This window comes from Hypanus sabinus, chromosome 22, assembly GCF_030144855.1.
Source record: "Hypanus sabinus isolate sHypSab1 chromosome 22, sHypSab1.hap1, whole genome shotgun sequence".
Lineage (NCBI taxonomy): Eukaryota > Metazoa > Chordata > Chondrichthyes > Myliobatiformes > Dasyatidae > Hypanus > Hypanus sabinus.
In genome coordinates this window covers 50,968,402-50,987,243 of record NC_082727.1, presented here as the reverse complement: position 1 = coordinate 50,987,243, position 18,842 = coordinate 50,968,402, and the positions used below count along the sequence as shown (strand labels likewise).

The window sequence follows — 18,842 nt, the reverse complement described above, 5'->3', positions numbered from 1 at the left end:
TCAAATGCAACTTAATGTAGTTCTTGTTCTCAAGCTCATCTTAAATGTAATGAGTTGTGCTCCACTGACACCAAAAGTAACATAGAAACATATTAATCACAAAAGAATTATTGTTCTCCTGTACGCAGTTGGGATATGCATTTACATCACAAACAAGTCAAGTTCATTTCTTATCTGACAACAATATACTATACATAAAGCTTTGGATGAAGCAATTTCTTCCATCTCAATCCTGAATGGCTGATCCCTTATTTTTAGACACAATCCTTGCTTCTAGACATCACAGCTGGGCAAACATGGCCTTCACATTTATTGCAGCCTGCATAATCAAAGACCCTGACCAACCATGGTTCTCTCTTCTCCCCTCTCCCATCGGGCAGAAGATACAAAAACCTGGAAAGCACAAAGCACCGGGCTCAACGATAGCTTCTCTCCCACACTTGTCAGGCTCTTAAATGGACATTTTGTAGAATAAGATGGACTCAACCCCACAATCTAGCTTGATATGATTATCCACTTTATCGTTTACCTTCACTGCAGTTTTTAGGACCTTTTACACTTTATTCTACATTGTTATTGTTTCTAACTCAATGCACTGTGTAATGATTTGATCTGTATGAACAGTATCCAAGACAAGCTTTTCACTGTATTTTGATACATGCGACAACAACAAGCCAATAGTTTGTATTTATGGTACACATTATTCCAGTTACTGGGGACCAAATTACTTATTTTTATTCTTGCACTTTTATCCTCATTGCTTATTTCTTAAATCAAAACCTATTTAACACAACTGTCTGAATGAGGCCAATTAACTTAGGGCAGGTGGATAACTAGAGTCTTCCTTTTTTTATGCTTTTTTATTGTCCACTGACCTAAAACAAATGGGAATTAACTTTGGCATTGTAAACAGAGGTACAGTGTACCATACTTTTCCATTCCTTCCACTGGATGCAACTGTATTTTAATGACAAGATTGAATGGTTTGTTGATTTGGGGGAAAAAAAACACAGGTTGAATACCCCTTAGCTGAAATACCAAACCTGAAAATATCTGAAGTACAAAATTTTTTTTTTGCTGGCACTTTGTCACCATGGAAAATGCCACAAAGTTCCCAGGCTTCGTACAGGCCTCTGCACACCACTGACTGTTCTGAGAAGTGACCTCACATGTGATCAATAGAAGTTAATGAAAAATAGAAAAACACTTCATAAGGTGAAAAATGAAGAGCTTGATCATGTATTAAAAGACTGGATTCGTCAGCGTTGGTTTTACATATGCAGCTTAACAGTATGCTGACCTTGAGACAAGCAAAAATCTATCACAACGAACTGAAGATTTAAAGTAATTGTGAATATGCAGCAGGCTGGTTGCAGAAATTTAAGAAAAGGCACGGCATTACATTTTTAAAGATTTAAAAAAAAAATTAAAGATAAACTCTGATCACGAAGGAGGAGGGGAATTCATTGATGAGTTTGTGAAGATTATCGCTGATCTAACACTAGAACAAAGCTACCATACTGATAGTTTTATACCTTGCATAAAACCTAAAAAAAGTTCTAAATTACAAAAACATTTTTCTGTAACCCTTTAATCATTGTAGGTGGAGACAGAAAACCTGTTGTTGTTTGTCGTTGTTCAACAGCTGATTCAGGTATTCTCCTGATGCTACTGTGCTGCTTCTGATACCCTGCACACGTTATATTTTTGTTCCATTGAACATGTGGAAGACAAAGACTGCTTACAGGTAGCACATAACTTTAGTCATAAATGATGACGATCTCAAACTGCTTCTATATATTCCAAAATCTGAGAAAAATCCAAAATCTGAAGCACTTCTAGCCCCAAGCATTTTGAATAAGGGATATTCAACCTGTTCTTAAAATGCCTGGCCATGAAGTGAGTCTTTTGCTTACTTTACATTGTTTTATCCTGCAAGTACCTGGATTCCATCCCGGCCCATACTATTTATTTGCAAATGTTCTCCTTTTGATGGGTTGCTGAAACCTATTTAGGGTGGCATTTAAGGTAAAGACTAAACCTAAGAGGAAATATATGCAGCTATAATTATAGTAGGAAGATAAAATGAAATCCTGATCTATCAGATCAAAATCATGAGTGTCAGAAAAAGGAAGTATACAGGGTGGTATACTGCAAACTGGCAGATGAGGTGATCAGTTTGCAGAGTACCGGCACTCTGAGTGAAATGGCCACCTTAAGCTTCCTGTTGCAAGCCATTTCACCTCCCCTCACTATGAACCCATCATCATCAACCCAATATCGACTAGAACAACATTTCATACTCTACCAGGTATAGTGGGTACCAACCTTGCCCATGTTTGGTCTACAAATACAAACATTGAATTTTCCAATTTCACTGACCCGTTCCTCTTGTGCTTTTACTCTCTGACCCACCTTTGATTCTCTGTTTTGATCCCTTTTCCATATGCCCCACCAGACTCCATAACCTAGTTTCATCCCTCTCCCTCTCCTAGTTCCATCCCCTTACAACTCAAAGACTTCACCTGCCAGATGTCTTCCCTATCTGATTCAATTTGCCCTTTATCACTCTCTTACTGGGTCCTATTGTCACATTCCTTACTCATCAGATCCCAACACTGGTATCCATTGTGTTCAAGCTTATCACCCTGTCTCCACATTAACCCACCACCTGGCTCCATTCATCTATTGTTTCCTTGTATGCTTCCATTCATCATTCCCTTGCCTCTGCCTCCCAATTCTACCCCTCCCATTAATTGGCTTCATCTGCCCACCATCCCTCACCCCACCTCAGCCAACTTATCATCAGCTGGCCCCTGCCTCACACCTTCGCTCTTCTCTTTAAGCCAACTGTCTCAAACCAAAACTGACCGCTTCTTCAATTCCTTACCATGCAGCTCTGACCCCCACTCCCCACAACCTCTCACCGGTGCCTCACAACTCACTGAGGTCCTCCAGCAGTTTGCTTCTTTGCAACATTCAGCAGTATTTTCTTTGCATCTATTTTCTTCTGCTTTGGTTTTAGTATTCAGTATTTGCTTTGAAGTAGAGTACACTGCTGTATGATGCCTCACATCACCTCTCATCATTCCAGTCTAAATGAGTTCCATCATCCATATAATACGCATTGGGAAAAATACCTACATTGTGCATAAAGGGAAATCTCTTTATCTTTTATGTGTACAGTATCAATAATATCTTATTCTTAAAGTAGGAGGCACAGAAAGGAGAGGCTGAAGACATTCATAGGACACAAACACAGACAAAAAGCCACAGCTTTAACTTCATCTTTAAAGCATTTTGTGGTTATTTGCTGCAAATGGAAAGCATAAATTCACCAACTTCATTGTCCTGGGAATGCAGATTTTCTAGTGCAACATCACCCTAGTGCCAAGAATTCTTTAATTTATTCCTAACAAAAGATAACTTGGATTTGTAACCAGAAATATACGCTATCAATGCTTTCCTTCTATAATTGACATCTTGATGAATTGGAGTGCCCAATGTACAAAAGCTGGAATGCTTAACGAAAACTTCTATCATACTGTTAATGAAACAGTCTCAATGACCGAATTCTGCTCCGATGTCTTATGGTATAGGCTCTTTCAAATTATGTTGACAGCAACAGTGATGAGCCAGTAGCGTGTAAGTAATTGTGAGCAGTGCACTGACACGGGTGAATAGCAGGATTTGCGGACGGGTAGTGGCACAGGGAATCTGGGTTTGGGATTTGGCACAAGTAGCAAAGAGCACATCGATGCGTTTTGAGTTTAGACTTAAAGGAACATCAATAACATAAGGGATAAATGTATGATGTGCTGAACTTAAGCAGCGCAGTAGCATAATGCTATTAAAACAGCAGCTACACAGGTTCAATTAGATCACAGGATATAGGAGCAGAATTAGGCTGTTTAGCCCATTGAGTCTGCCCCACCATTTCATCATGGCAGATCCATTTTCCCCTTCAGCCCCAATCTCCTACCTTCATAAGATTATAAGATACAGTATATCATAAGACTCTACCAATGTCTCCCAAAGACTGCATTGGTTTCCTCTGAGTGCTCCAGTTTCCTCCCATGTTCCAAAGATATACAGGTTAGTATGTTAATTGGTCACATGGGTATAATTGAGCGGCGTGGGCTGGAAGTGTCTGTGACCACGGTGTATCTCTAACTAAATAAATAAATACAAGGTCCTTTGGGACTGAAACAGAGGTGTTCTGGGTCAATTTCATCTTGCAGCACTGCATGTATAATATTTGGTACCCACTACCGTCATCAGGAACAAATTGGAACATCTTCCATTCACTGATATTCTCACGTATTACTTTGATGAATGTTAAGGACTAAGAATATTTCCTTTAAAATAAATATTATACTAATTTAGACATACTTCCATATTTAAAATGATATTAATGGAATTTTAAAAATTGATTTAAAAAGGGAAGGACTAGAGAAACAGGAATGTTTACATCCATTACCTATAATTAGGGCAATGGACCAACTAGATCTTTTCTCTTCAAATTCAAGACCTAAGTTAAAAAAACAAAGACATTTCCAAGCATCTCCATAGCAAAAAAATGAAATTATTTTTACCTAATTTTTTCCTTATAAAGGCTTTACCTTAATTTTTCTACGGTGGTTATTTTATGTGAGTAAAGAAGCTGAAGCAGTGTCTTCCGTTTGAAACACATGATCACACCAGCTGTGATTAGACTCAAAATGGTGACTAGAATGCCCACAAACAAACTGTTGTTTCCTGAAACACAAAGGGTACATACAATTTAATTTCAATAGTGACTGCAACATAGTCTTTAAAATAGATACCTGATAATTGTACAAACGTTTAATCAGTAATCAATCACTGGTAACTGATACACAATTTTCTGAAGTTTGGCTGCCTTTATCATTTTTGAAATCATTTCATTCTCTTATTCATACTACAAGATTGTGCACTCTGACCCACACCTTTTCCAGTTGAGTCTTAATTTTAAAATGTCATACATTGTTCAGATTCTCCCTAGGGCCTGTTGCTCCCTATATCTGTAATATCATGCCATGCCTCTAATTCTGTACTCTAGCCCAATGCAGGGTTTAACTACTCCACCATCAGCAACATCCCTAAAACCTAAAGTTTCCTCACTAACCATTCTCTCCAATTCTCCTTCCTCCTCTAGGTTGCTTCTTAAGTGTATCACCATGGTGAAGCCTTTGGCCATGTGCCCCAATACTTCCCCTTGGTGCTGAGTATCAAGTGTTCTGAACTATTAATAGATCCACAAGCTTAGAAATATTCCACACTTTCTATTCTTTCTTTCAGTACTTTGGGACATTCTGCTCTGTTTAATGTAAGGGAAAATAAACATAAAAGCAGCAAGTCCAGTCAAGCCGCATTTGTGGAAAGAGAAACAGTTGATATTTAAGGTCCAAGCCCCTTTGTCAGAATGGGAAAACCGAATAGTTTTCAGTAGAAGAGAAGGCGAGGTGAGGTTTATCATGTATTAAGGAATATCACATATAGGGCGAGACCAAATGACAACATAGCAGTAAAAAAATCAGGTTAAGCCTTTTTAAGTCTATTATGTGTTGTTAAAAGCAAAGCTGTGGGATTTACTCAGCAGGACAGAACAATAGAACAGAAACTAGCCAGAATGGTGGCAGGCAGAATTGGTCAGTTCTGACAGGGACAGAAAGAAAGAATGTTAATTGAAGTTAGAGTATTCAATATCGGGCCCAGGAAGCTACAAACTCCCCAGATGGAAGATAAAATGTTGATCCACAAGTTTGCATTGGTTCTTGTTGCTACACCGCAGGACGCCATAGAAAGACAGGTCTGAAAATGGTTGGGACGGTGTATTAAGATAGCAGGAAACTGAAGGCTCAGGAGCTTTCCTCTGGATTAAAAGCAGGTGTACCATAAAGCCATTCCTCAGTCTGCATTTGGTTTCACCAGTGTAGGGAAGGTCACAATGTGACCACTGAATCCAGTACATCAGAATAGAAGAACAAAAGGGTATCAGATATGAAACATGAACCATTTGTCTTTTCACAGAGGCAGTCTGACTTGTGGATGGTTTCCAGTAATTTCTTTTTTTTATTTAGATTTCCAGTATTGATACTTGTTTTGATTTGTATTTACTCAGATGCAAGTTGTCGTTGCTTGTGTGCTGCACTGTTGGTCGGGATCGACCATGATGTTGTGTCCTAGCTTCTGAAATGGACTCGCAAGCCAGTACCCAAGCCAAGGCAGCACCATATGCAGAGCAAACTGTCGCCCATGGAGCAGTCTGCCTCTCTCCGTGCAGCTGATGAATCCAAAGGAATGGCAGTGACCGACACAGTTTGGCACTGGTGACATTGCAGAAGTTTTTTAGTCAGCGTGGAACTCAATGTAGGACTGCCTTAGGGACTCCACCCCTGGATTTTTCAGGAAGACTTCCCCATGAACGGGTATAGCCGCAAGGCAGCAGAGGTTTGAAATTAGAATTTTTCTTTTCCTAGATGAACTGCCAACCATGGCTGACGAGTCCCATCTGCCCAAGTGAGTGGTTTTAAGGTGCCAGTGACCCACCTTTGCCAATAGCAGTAGGAACAGATCTGCTGGGCTTGGTAGCTAAGTCACACGTGAAGGCCAGGAGTTGGACTTGGTTGAAAGAAGCTATTTGAGACACACGCCATTAGGAGCATTTAATAGGTAGTGGGAGCTTCTCCCCAGTACCACCCTCAGCTATGACAACTTTAAGATTGCTTAATGTTAGAGGGTTATTATAAAACATTTAACAGCTACATATATGGGGCACTTGCCAATCTAATATTGTCAAGCACAAATCCAAAACACACTCTTCATCGTACTGCCTACAGAAAAGTACCAGAGATCATACTTAGAGGATATTTTAAACTTACACAGTTGCACTCTGGTGACAAAGTTTTACTTCAGTTCATTAAATGTACGGTGCCTTTGCTTATTTTTTGTTGCACCATGCATTTTAGTGTCCCATACAGAATAAAATGAAAATTTTTACACCATTGGCATGCTCTTAGGTTTAACAGATTTTTATTTCTATCATACTGATTATAGTTTCCATATGTATGCAAAATCTTGTGTAAAAGCTAGCAGAAAAAGAAGCTAAGTTGATAATCATTGCCATATGCAGTCAATCCTCACCTTCAAGCCTCATGGGTCCACTGTCTATGCTGCCTCCTAAACCAGGTTTGTCACAATATGGCGGAGCCCAGTCATGGTCGCAGTGGCAGTTTTTATTGTTGTTGCACACCTAGTAACAAGTAAAGTAACTTGTGAGTAATTGCTTAAGTCTAACACAAGAATAAGCGTTACCTCTCTGATTTAGTTCATATTTAATATAGTTCATAGATCAAGTTCAAGTTTAATTGTCATTCAACCATACACATGAGTGCAGCTAAATGAAGCAACTTTCCTCTGGGGCCAAGGTAAAAATCAGAGTACATATAGTTACACACAGCGCATTGCTCATATAACATACAGCACCTGCTATATAAGACCATAAAATATAGGAGCAGAATTAGGCCATTTGGCCCATTGAGTCTGCTCTGCCATTTCTTCATGGCTAATTCAAATTTCTCTCTCAGCCCCAATCTCCTGCCTTCTCCCCGTTTCCCTTCATGCCCTGACTAATCAAGAGTCTATCAACCTCTGGCTTAAATGACTTGGCCTCCACAGCTGCCTGGGGCAACCAATTCCACAGATTCACCACTCTCTGGCTATAATAGATAATTTAAAAAAAAACCAACATAAATATCAAACATGAGGAAATCTACAGACGCTGGAAATTCAAGCAACACACACAAAATGCTGATGGAATGCAGCAGGCCAGGCAGCATCTATTGGAAGAAGTACAGCTGATGTTTCGACTGTCCTATAGATGCTGCCTGGCCTGCTGCGTTCCACCAGCATTTTGTGTGTGTTACTAAAATATCAAGTTAGTAGAAGTGGTATGTTCAGTCTTTCAAACATTACTTGAATATCTTGGAGCTCTGTTGATAAATACACTTTAAGTATCGTGCTGATGAATGGTGAAGCAGCTGACATTTACGTCTTTAAATGGAAGCAAGACTGGCTTTTCTAAGTTCATCGTCAAATGAGAACTCCCTGAACTTCTGGTTGGATTTGGAATGCAGAATCTGTTACCTAATTTTCTATGGACTCCAACAGCAAAACTACTGGGTTTCAGATTCTATGTTAGATTAGCCCTGGCACAGGATTCAAAATGTCACTGCATTTTCTGTTTTATTTCGGATTTCCAGCACCTGTAGTTTCTTTTAATTTTCATTTCATGTACTCTGTGCCAAGGATTCTTTACCCCTCTTAACTGCTTTTTAAAAAATCTGCCTTGCCACTTGCAATGATTTACGCATATTTACCGCTAAATTCATGATCTTTTAGCTCCTCCTGTTTATATTGCCGGATTGAAAAGGTCAGGGTGCCAGGTCTCGAGGCGAGGGACAGGCCAGTTCAGCTCACTGCTCTGCAAGGTTTACTCATCTCTGTGCTGAACTGAGGCTGCGGCCTACAACTAACAGGCTCCTGCACTGTCTGAATCGGCTGCTGTGATTCCTGGCTTCCTGTCTGTGGACTCACTTTTGTGAACTTCAGTTCCAAAAGCTATTTGCTTAATTTTATTGTTTGCATGATTTTTTTTGTGTTTGGTTCTATTGGGTTTCTTTGTTTTGTGGCTGCCTGTAAGGAGACGAATCTCAAGGTTGTATACAGTGTACATATTTTGATAATAAACATACTTTGAACTATCTTCTCATTCCTTTACTGAAATATAACACTTGGCACTTTCTGTGTTAAATTTAATCTGGAATGTCTAACCGCTCTAGTACTCTGCCAAATTCTCTTGAAATCTAATAGTGTTACCAAACAATATAAACAAATAACACTGCCTATGAGCGACATGTTTGTCAAAGAGAAACATACAAAGCTACTTTTTAAAGGTGGAAATGAAAGAAACGTAAGCTATCAAAGAGGGTCTTGAGGTTGTCAAAGATTACTGAGGTACGAAGAGGTGAGTCACACAGAGGCTTGAAACCAAGCATAGGACTTCAGCAATTGAAGTGCCGCTGCTTAACTGGGGGTCGATGTAGATCAGCAAGCAGCTTGATACTCATATTTAGAGCATATTCAGCATAACACAGTGGCATATCATTACACTGTGTTACCTTAACAGTGGCAGGACTGAAGATCATAACTGCAATTTCTTGCAAGAACATTCAATCAGTGGTGACGGACACTAACTTTTGTGAAAAATAGCGGCTGCAGAGGCTTCCAGAAAATATTCATGAATTTTGTAGAGGAATTCTATATGGAGCACTTAATGTACATAAATGGACACATTTTTAATAGGGAAGGATGTCATGACTCCTGGGTGTCTTCCAGCCTTATGTACATCCCTGGGTGATTAAACCACCTAAAATTAATCCAGAACACCCAGGCTCTCATGACTTAACCCACACTGCGGACAGGTTATAAAGAGATGAGGATTAGCTTTATTTGCACATCAAAACCTGCAGAGAAGTGTGTTTTTTGTGACAAGTAGAATCTGAGAGGATTGTGCTGGACAGCCCACAAGTGCTGCCACTCTTCCTATGCCAACATTGTATGCCCACAGCTCACTGTAAGTACGTGGAATGTGGAGGAAACCAGATGAAACCCACGTAGTCACGGAGAGAAAGTACAAACCCCTTAGTCAGCAGCAAAAATCAGACTCTGATTGTACAGTTGACAGCATTGCACAAACCACTACACTACCACGCACAAGCATTGTTGCTTACAGTATATCCTAGCTGTCTCACTCAGATAAGAAAACGGGGGGAAGGGAAGTAAGTTTCAAATGGGATAGAATGCTGGATAAAACCACTGGAAAACCACTGGAATGGGAACTGGATTTTCAGACTGTCCCTTCCTTCACCTGCCAAGTGTTTCCTGCTTATTTCAGCAGTATCAGAAGGGGCAGATTACTGCTTTTGCTTTCCTAGCAAGAAGCCTTGCACACTGGCGACATATATCTAAAATTAAACTGCAGACTGCTTGTAACTTTCCCATCTAATTTAAAATCATAATTACATTATATGGAAAATCATATATATTTGTGTTTGGCTCTTCTGGTAGGCTTGAGCCAGCGAGCCAATGGAAAAACAGAAACTTTAATCCATAAAGGATTGCAAAGTGTTGGTCAAAATCTTTTGCATAATATATAAAAACACATAAAAACTCTTTTTTTGAAGATAAGGTACACATAGCTTTTAAAAAGTCAATTTTCTCACTCCGAAAGACTGAAATTCAGCAAAATATACATTTCAGCAAATAAATAAATTTTAAAAGATGTTTACTTTTTGCTTTAATCTGAATTTGTAGCATTCTTAAATCTTCACACTTAAAAAGCAATCATTGGGTTGAAATACGTGTTGCAAAAATTAAGATTAGAATTAAACCAGAGCAGTGGCACAATGGATAGATAAGAAATTCAGCCAAAGCAGGATTTTGAACAAGTGAAAATAAAAGATTTTAATATCATAACTGATAATGATAACATAAACTGATAACATGAGAACAATTTTTAGCATAGTTTAGTAATGTCTCAGAAAGATTTTAAGAGTGTAAGACCATTAAACTTAGGAGCAAAATTAGGCCATTCTGCCCACTGAATCAACACTGTTAGCTCAGTTTTAATCAGTTTGTGAAAGTTTTTGGCTTGATCTTTTTTCTTTAAATATAGTTTTTAACTGGAATAATTACATTTTGGCAATCTTACAATGTAACATTACAATAATGGGTCAAGTTTTAATCCAGATGTTAATTTTACTGGGAAAGTAAATGGGGTTAATTTTCAACATACTGGTGGAGCATAAAACAGACTGAGCTGAGGAATGAATGTGGAAAGCTGTGCAATTATCTTTCCAATTGAATGAAAGTAAATTACCCACTTCCTTTGAAAGGAAAATTGCCTGACTAAAATTTTATTTTTAAGCTCTGGCACTAGGTTGAAAAGCACCCTCAATATACAAGATAAATAAATAATGGTTCAATATATGCATGATGTATTCTGACCAATTTTTAATCCGAATTGATTCTCCCCCAAAATAGGTTCAAAGGAACAATGGCATAAAGGCATTTTGTGCTACTCATTAAGCCTGGTTAATTCGCAAGAATTTGTGCAGGATTGGGGTGGAAAAAGCAATGATAACACTTGGTTCATTGCTATTTATTTATTTGTATGTTTAATTATTGAGATACAGTGCGGAATAGGCCCTCCTGGCCCTTTGAGCCACTCCATCTGGCAAATCCCGATTTAACCCTAGCCTAATCACGGGACAATTTACAATGAGCAATTAACCTACTAACTGGTACTTCTTTGGACTGTGGGAGGAAACCGAAACATGCAGAGTAAACCTACGTGGTCACGGGGAGAACGTACAAACTCCTTGTAGACAGCAGCAGGAACTGAACCCGGGTCAGTGGTACTGTGAGTCGTAGTGCTAACCACTACGCTACCATGCCAACCATTTTATTCAAAATCAGATTGAATTTAGTTAATGAGAAAATTTTGCAATGCAACGTGTGCTTCCAGAGAAGTTCATTGCATAACAGAACAAAAAAGGGATAATTGGAGAGGTGCTGATCTTTATGCTTTTCTTCTCTCTTTTGATTAGTGTTCATATTGGAATATGAAATAGCCCTGTATCAGGAAGATGAATTACATCTGCATGAAGTATTCATTTTAAGGGAAACAGTTTGCAAGCTGAGTTACTATAAAAATAGGGAGGAAACAAATAATACTGATTAACAAATAACGATGAACATCAATATTTGTTGTTTTTGTTGTAATGAATTTGCATCAGCTCATGGAAGTTGCATATTTTTATTTATCTTTCATGCAAGGCAAAAGCTCTACTCACATTTGCTGGGCTACTACTCTTTTAATTCTGTTTCTTTTATCTGCCAATCATTAATCCTTAATTCAGAACGGTGCAAATAAATCTCTTGATATCTGCTTTCCATCCTTTGTACGCCTGGTCTATCAAACTCTAGGAATAATCTGCTGACTAGTTCCTTCTAGACATAACTTGAATATAATTTTATCATATTGCACCATATTCTGCTGTTATAAAGAAATGGTTCAAGTCATTAAACCTTTCCTAATTTGTTGCTTTTATCTTTTACCAGAGAGAATTTAATTGAAACTATATTGTACCATCGCTAAAGCTTCAAACATTTTCCCAATAATGTCTAGCACTCTATGGCAGGGTAAAGGCAACTGAGCTCTTGTGAAGATTTCACATACACTCACCATTATATAAAGACTTTTACATATTTACATACCCTATTATAAGACCTAAAATTCCATTATATTTGTTAAAGAGATTTATTAACTGAGATACTGCATATTTAATAAGATGGAAATGCTACTATAACTTTTAAAAGTATTTCTCATATTGCTTTATTTGAACTTAACTTGAATATATAAATTTATTTTGTTGTAATTTGTAGAATTAGTGTTAAAGCTATGGGTGGTGGGTGGAGATACGTCTCTACCAGAAGAGGTGTAAGGTGCTGCTTCTGTCCACTAGCCTGAAGGTAACCCTAGGGCAAGGTGCTTCACCAGCTTAGCCCGCCGATCAGGGTCACAGGAAGCCATGGGAGCAGCTGGTGGATGGCCGTATTGGCAGCTGGTGTATATCGCGTCCTGGCTATGCGACCACTGACGCCGGGCGGACAATCGCTGAAGAGTATTGATAATGGCTGGGGTCACCCATCTTGTAAAGACATGGCCCAGAAGAAGGCATTAGCAAACTACTTGTGAAAAAAAAGTTTGCCAAGAACAATCCTGATGATGAGACCATGATCGCCAACATCACACAACACAACACATAATGACGATGATGTAATAGGTAGCATTTCCATTCTCTGTAAGTAATGAATGATTTTTAGATATACTTTGAATGTAATGTTTCTGTTACTTAAACACATTCAACAGAAGTTTTCATTTGTCCAGACTAGTAAGAGACAATTGAATGTAAATAGGTAGATGCTAAAGCTTGTGGAACTGAGGCAAATTACGAAACTGAAAGGAGACTGGTTGTATGGTATGATCATTCCAATGGGTGAGAGTGACTGGTGTCATTCCCTAGGGAACCATGCTGGATCTCAACTAATGACTCAGATCTCATGCTTGAAATTCAAACTCTCAGGTTTGCTGGTTATATGAAGATTGGGAATAAAATTTAATGCGGATGGAAAGTAAAAGGTAAATTCAAGATTTACCTGAAAGATGATTAGTTAGAAATAGTTGAGATGCAACACTCAGGAATCCATATACACTCATAACTATGATGTTACAGTCAGGTACAAAACCAAATATGATAAATATGATAAAGCTCATCGAAGGATACTTCAGACCAGATGGCATTGCTGATGAAAATATGTTTACATTACTTTTGCCAATCTCATTTTTAAACCAGTTCTTATATTCTACATATGACATTACAAGCATTGAGTTTTAAAATTTTGTCTTGCTAGTATCGTCTGCAAGGTTAGACTTAGTCTGCCATTTAGCATGCGTCACCAATTCAGTATCTCATCAATATTTTCAGCTGAGAACAAGATCTGATTTGGATGGCTACTGACTTAAAAATGAACAGAACAACTTGGCCTTTAAAACCAGCTATTAAACTTGAACTGATTTTGCTGATGGAAGTGCTTTGATATTAAATGGAATATGATCTTATCAGTGTAACTCATGAATAAGCTTAAGTGACCAAAGAATTTTCACAGAGAGCCTTTTTACATTTAGTATTAAGACTAAAACGTGTTTTATAAAAAGTGATAATGCACAATCTTACCCCTTGACCATGACATTTAGAAGCACATTCTAAAACTCCAAACGCACTGATATTCTGGCATCGTCGGTTTAGACAGATCTGGAAAAGCAGAAATATTTCTGTTATTATACTGTAACTGTTCATGAATACATTTGATTACATATAAATTAATCTAGAAGTGCAGGCTCTCTAAAATATTTGAATTTCTTTCTACTTAACAACTTTTCTGTGGTATTATGTAGAATAATAGTCCATAGAAATCCCTATTTTAAGTAGCTTGAACAACAATGACAAATCCCTTTGATGCAGAAAACACAGTAAAATGCTCCATTGAGCTCGAATTAAAATAAAAACACCATGGTAATAAACATGTTACATAAGGAGAGGTGATCAAAAGCATTCATGGAGCATTTATAGCCTGAGAGGACACTGCAGAGATCAGGAGGAAGTGAGTCCATGCTGAGATCTAACATATGAGGACTGGTTTCAAATCTGTGGTGTTCAGGGATCCGAAGGCAGCAGGCAAAGAGATAGTGAGCAACACTTGCTGTAGGATGAAAGACAGTCCCAGAAAACTCCAAATGAAAGTTACATCAAACTTACTACAACCCTGATGTTTACCTTTTTGTACATTTTCCCACTACATTTGCAATTGTAATAATAAAAAGACATTGCCTTTCTTTTTTTTAAGATTTTAAAATACCAAAATTTAAGCCAAAACAGGAAAACTCAGGGCAGGCATCCAAGTTAGTATCTTTCTTGGAGCTTCAGTAATATTTTATTTTGTAATACTAACATGAAACATGTAGGGATACTATACTATCTTAGGGGAACTTCATCTTAGGGGAACTTCATGTAAGATGTTATTTTCCTCCCCCAACAATACAAGAAAATCTGCCTCCCTCATCCCCATACCTCATCCTTCTCCAGGAGGAGAGAGAGAAGGTAGAAAATGGAGAAGTGAACTCCACCTCTCCCCTCTCCTTCGCCTTCCTAGCTCCATCTTTCTTCGTTATTTTTCTATTTTTGATCCGTCTTCATCCATTATCCACCTGCCTCTGTCTCTGAACTCCACCCTGCCACTTTCCCACTTGGCTCAAGCTGCCCACCATCCATCACCCCTCCTCAGTCTGCCTATCATCTTTGCTGCATGTCTCACCACTCCCTCTCTCCTCTTTACACTGGCCATCTTACCTCTCCAATCCTGGTCGATGCAGGGTTTTGACCTAAAATGCCAGGCACCAGTTCCTCGACACACACAGATACTGCTCGATCACTGAGTTCATGCATCTGCATTCTGTCATATTGCAATGTGTGCGAGTAATATCTGATAACAGCATCTCCGGTGACACTGAGGGAGTGAGGGAAGTACTAACTTTCCAATGGGGCATAAATCAAGGGGATTTACAAATACAGTCTTGTGCAAAAGTCTCACTCACACACACACACACACACACACACACACACACACACACACACACACACACACAGCTAGGGTTTGTAAGACTTTTGCATTGTACTGTATTTGTCAACATGGAGCAGAGAGCAAGTTTGTCAATCTGGCAGGAGCAAAGGATGTTGGGAATGGTGAGGGTGGAGAACCGTAGGACTGGTGGCAGAGAGGAGTGACAAGACAAAGCTGGGGTGGGGGGGCAGTGGTGTAGGTGCAGACACACCTGGCCCTGAGACACCAGGCAAGGTAATTTGATTCTAAACAATTGGTTTATTGATCATTACAGAATGTTTCTCTGGTCCTTCCCGTTTCCTCCCCTCTTTTCCCTTTTCCCAACAATGATTCCTCTCTCGCTGCCCACTTCCCAATTACAGTCCATAATAGAATCAGGTTTATCATCACTAACATACGTCATGAAATTTGTTTTTTTTGACGCAGCAGTATAGTAAGTACATAAAATTACAACAACGCTGCAAAAGTCTTAGGCTTCTGAGCTAAGTATATATATGTGCCTAAAACTTCTGCGCAGTACTGAATCATGGTATGACTTCAAGCTAAGTGAGAGAGATCTCCCAATATAGTGGCCAATTTTTATCCTTCTGCCAGTTACTCAAACAATTATTTTATTCCTGTTTGTGGCCTCTTATTGCAAGCATTGGGAAATGCTGCAATTCCATCAGTTCTGTGAGCAATTGCATCTCAGAGATATTTCACTGGCTCTGCTCTGTATTGGAATGTCCTGTGATGCTTGAAGTTTTTCTGTCAATGCAAACTTTTTTCCTTCTTCTCCCTTATTAATAGTAGCAATAGCAGACTTGTCAGATCAGTAGTAAATCGTGTAGAAAGTGGGGCTGAGGACACTGGCTTAGCAGGGAGAAAGCCTACACTATTCAATAAAGTGGTCAGTTCCAGTGCTAAATTCATAAATATTTATATGCTTTAAGCTGGTCTGAGCTTCCTAAGTATATTAAAATTCACATCCATTAAGTCTGGCCAACATTGAATCTCTTGTGGTCATCAATAAGACAGAAAAAAGGAAAAAAAGTTTATGCTGTGGATCCAGGAGAAACAGGAGGGATGTTCTTTGCCAAAAACCCTGCAGCCTCCTTTATCCTCTTCTTGCGGACTTTGTGAAGCAGATGATTTACGCAGACAGGCTGTAAAGGATATGCCATTTCAGCAAGCAATTTGAGCCAAATTCATCAAAATTCTGGCTCTTTGGAGCTGAATCTACTGAATATTGAATATTCACAATACATAAGGTATAAGGTGTTAAGGAATGGACTTTATTTATTTATTGAGATACAGTGCGGAATAGGCCCATCTGGCCCTTTGAGCCGCTTCACACAACAATTCCTTAATTTAATCCCAGCCTAATCATGGGACAATTTACAATGACCAATTAACCTACTGAGCAGTATACTTTTGGACTGTGGGAGGAAACTGGAGCACCCGGAGGAAACCCAGCAGTCACAGAGGAGAACATACAAACATCTTACAGACATCAGCAGGAATTGAACCGGAGTCGCCTGCATTGTAAAGTGTTGTGCTAACCACTCCGCTACCTTGCTTCCCCATTCATTTTCATTTATAAATGATCTGGGATGTCAGATTGCTTTTATTTCCACCTTCCCAATGCAAGTCCATGCTTTAATCTGCTAAAAAGGACAAATTTTAATGGCAATGATCTAATTCAAATATTCAATTGGTTGCTGATGCTGGATCTTTCCTACCTTCCCCTCTCCACACTTGGTGCCTGTTAGCACAAGTCCTGGGTCAGGCATATCATCACCTAGATAGACATGAGTACCACGGCACAGGATCTTTCCACCTTCTTGCAAAGGGATGTTAGTTTCTATGGAGACTGCATTTGTCCCAATAACAGGCCGACTTGCTCCTCCTTGACACTGGATTTTTCCACACTGAGCATCCCTGTTAAAAAGAAAAAGGTGACTGGCGTAAATGGGAGGGAATGTCAATCAAATGGGTGAAAAGCGTAACAAAAGCATCGAAGTAATGCAATTGATCACAATTATCATTTTAATTGCTGAGTATCTTTTTAGCAAAGTTCAAAAGAGCCTTTGCTAATGAAATTATTGTCATAAATAGTGAAACTACAGCCATCAGGAAGGAGGTTCTGAAGCATGAAGGCACACACTCAACAATTCAGGAACAGCTTCTTCCCCTCTGCCATTCGAGTTCTGAATGGACAGTGAACCCATGAACACTACCTCACTAGTTCTTTTAAATTTTTATTTATGCACTACTTATTTAAGTATTTAAGATACATACTTACTGTAATTAATTTTTTTCTCTGTTATTATGTATTGCATTACACTTCACTGCAGCGAAAACAACAAATTTCACGACATATGCTAGTGATATTAAACCTGATTCTGATTCTGCAATAATCTTCTGCTGGTTAGTGGCATTTGCAAAAGTTCATAACTATTACTAATTTGTAGTAATCTCAATAAACTAAATGGGTCAGAGTTCAAAGAAATTATCACCACACTATCTTCTTCCCTTAGTACTGTATGTTGCAAACTTGCCTTGTTTAGCTTCACTGATACCTTTGACTGGAAGCTCATTTAAACTTTATTAATGCCTCAGCTGCCAGATACAGTAAATAAATGATAGGGCTCCTGCATGTTGAATAAATGATGAAGCCTGAAGCAAGTGGCTTCAGTTTGCATGGAGAACGCTTCCACTGAGCAAATTCAGCAGTTCAGGTATATTTTGGCATGCTGGTGCAAGTACTTACATTGACTTTTCCAAAATAAAAAGTTTTATCTGAAATAATATTATAAATAATGTAAAAGGTCTAAATCCAAAAGCATACAAAGTTGTGGTTCTTGTGTTTGTCCTAGAGAGAAATTTCACGCTCAGACTGCATTTTAATAAGTGCTTCCAATGGGGCCTCCTCTACATTGGTGAGATCTGTCATAAACCTGGGGACTTCTTCATCGAGCACCTCCGCACCATCTGCCAGAAGCGGGACTTCCCGATGGCCAAACATTTTAATTCTGACTCTCATTCCCATTCCAACATGTTGGTCCATGGCTCTTATCGTGCCAAGATGGGGTGGAGGAGCAACACCTTATATCCCATCTGGGCAGCCTCCAACTTGATGACATGAATATCGATTTTACTTTCTGTTAGACAAATTCTACTCCCCCACCCCCATTTCCTACTCTTCTCATGTGTCTATTCCTTCTCTCTGGGTCTTCTCCTCTTCCCTTTCTCCTATGGTCCACTCTCCTCTCCTATAAGATTCCTTCTTCTCCAGCCCTTGATCTTTCCTACCACCTTGGCTTCACTTATCACCTTCCGGCAGGCCTCCTTCCCCTCTCCCAACCTTTTTATTCTGGCGTCTTCCGCCTTCCTTCTCAGTGCTAAAGAAGGGTCTCGGCCCGAATCATCGATTATCTATTCATTTGCATAAATGCTCCTGACTGGCTGAATTCCTCCAGTATTTTGTGTGTGTGTTGATTTTAATAAGTGTGCCTTGTTGAGTAGTTTAATTGACA

The 18,842-nt window shown here is 39.0% G+C and overlaps 1 protein-coding gene across 2 annotated transcripts in view; it reads right to left on the bottom strand.

The window, feature by feature from the left end:
* The window catches only part of LOC132379600 (disintegrin and metalloproteinase domain-containing protein 12-like), a 364,937-nt gene that overhangs the window by 11,061 nt on the left and 335,034 nt on the right, over nucleotides 1-18,842 (bottom strand). For both annotated transcript variants that reach the window (XM_059947703.1, XM_059947705.1), the window contains 4 exons: nucleotides 17,046-17,244; nucleotides 13,881-13,958; nucleotides 7,165-7,273; nucleotides 4,623-4,758 (listed from right to left, as the gene is read on the bottom strand). In XM_059947703.1, coding sequence (XP_059803686.1) covers nucleotides 4,623-4,758; nucleotides 7,165-7,273; nucleotides 13,881-13,958; nucleotides 17,046-17,244 — 522 coding nt within the window. The remainder of the gene's footprint in view (nucleotides 1-4,622; nucleotides 4,759-7,164; nucleotides 7,274-13,880; nucleotides 13,959-17,045; nucleotides 17,245-18,842) is intronic.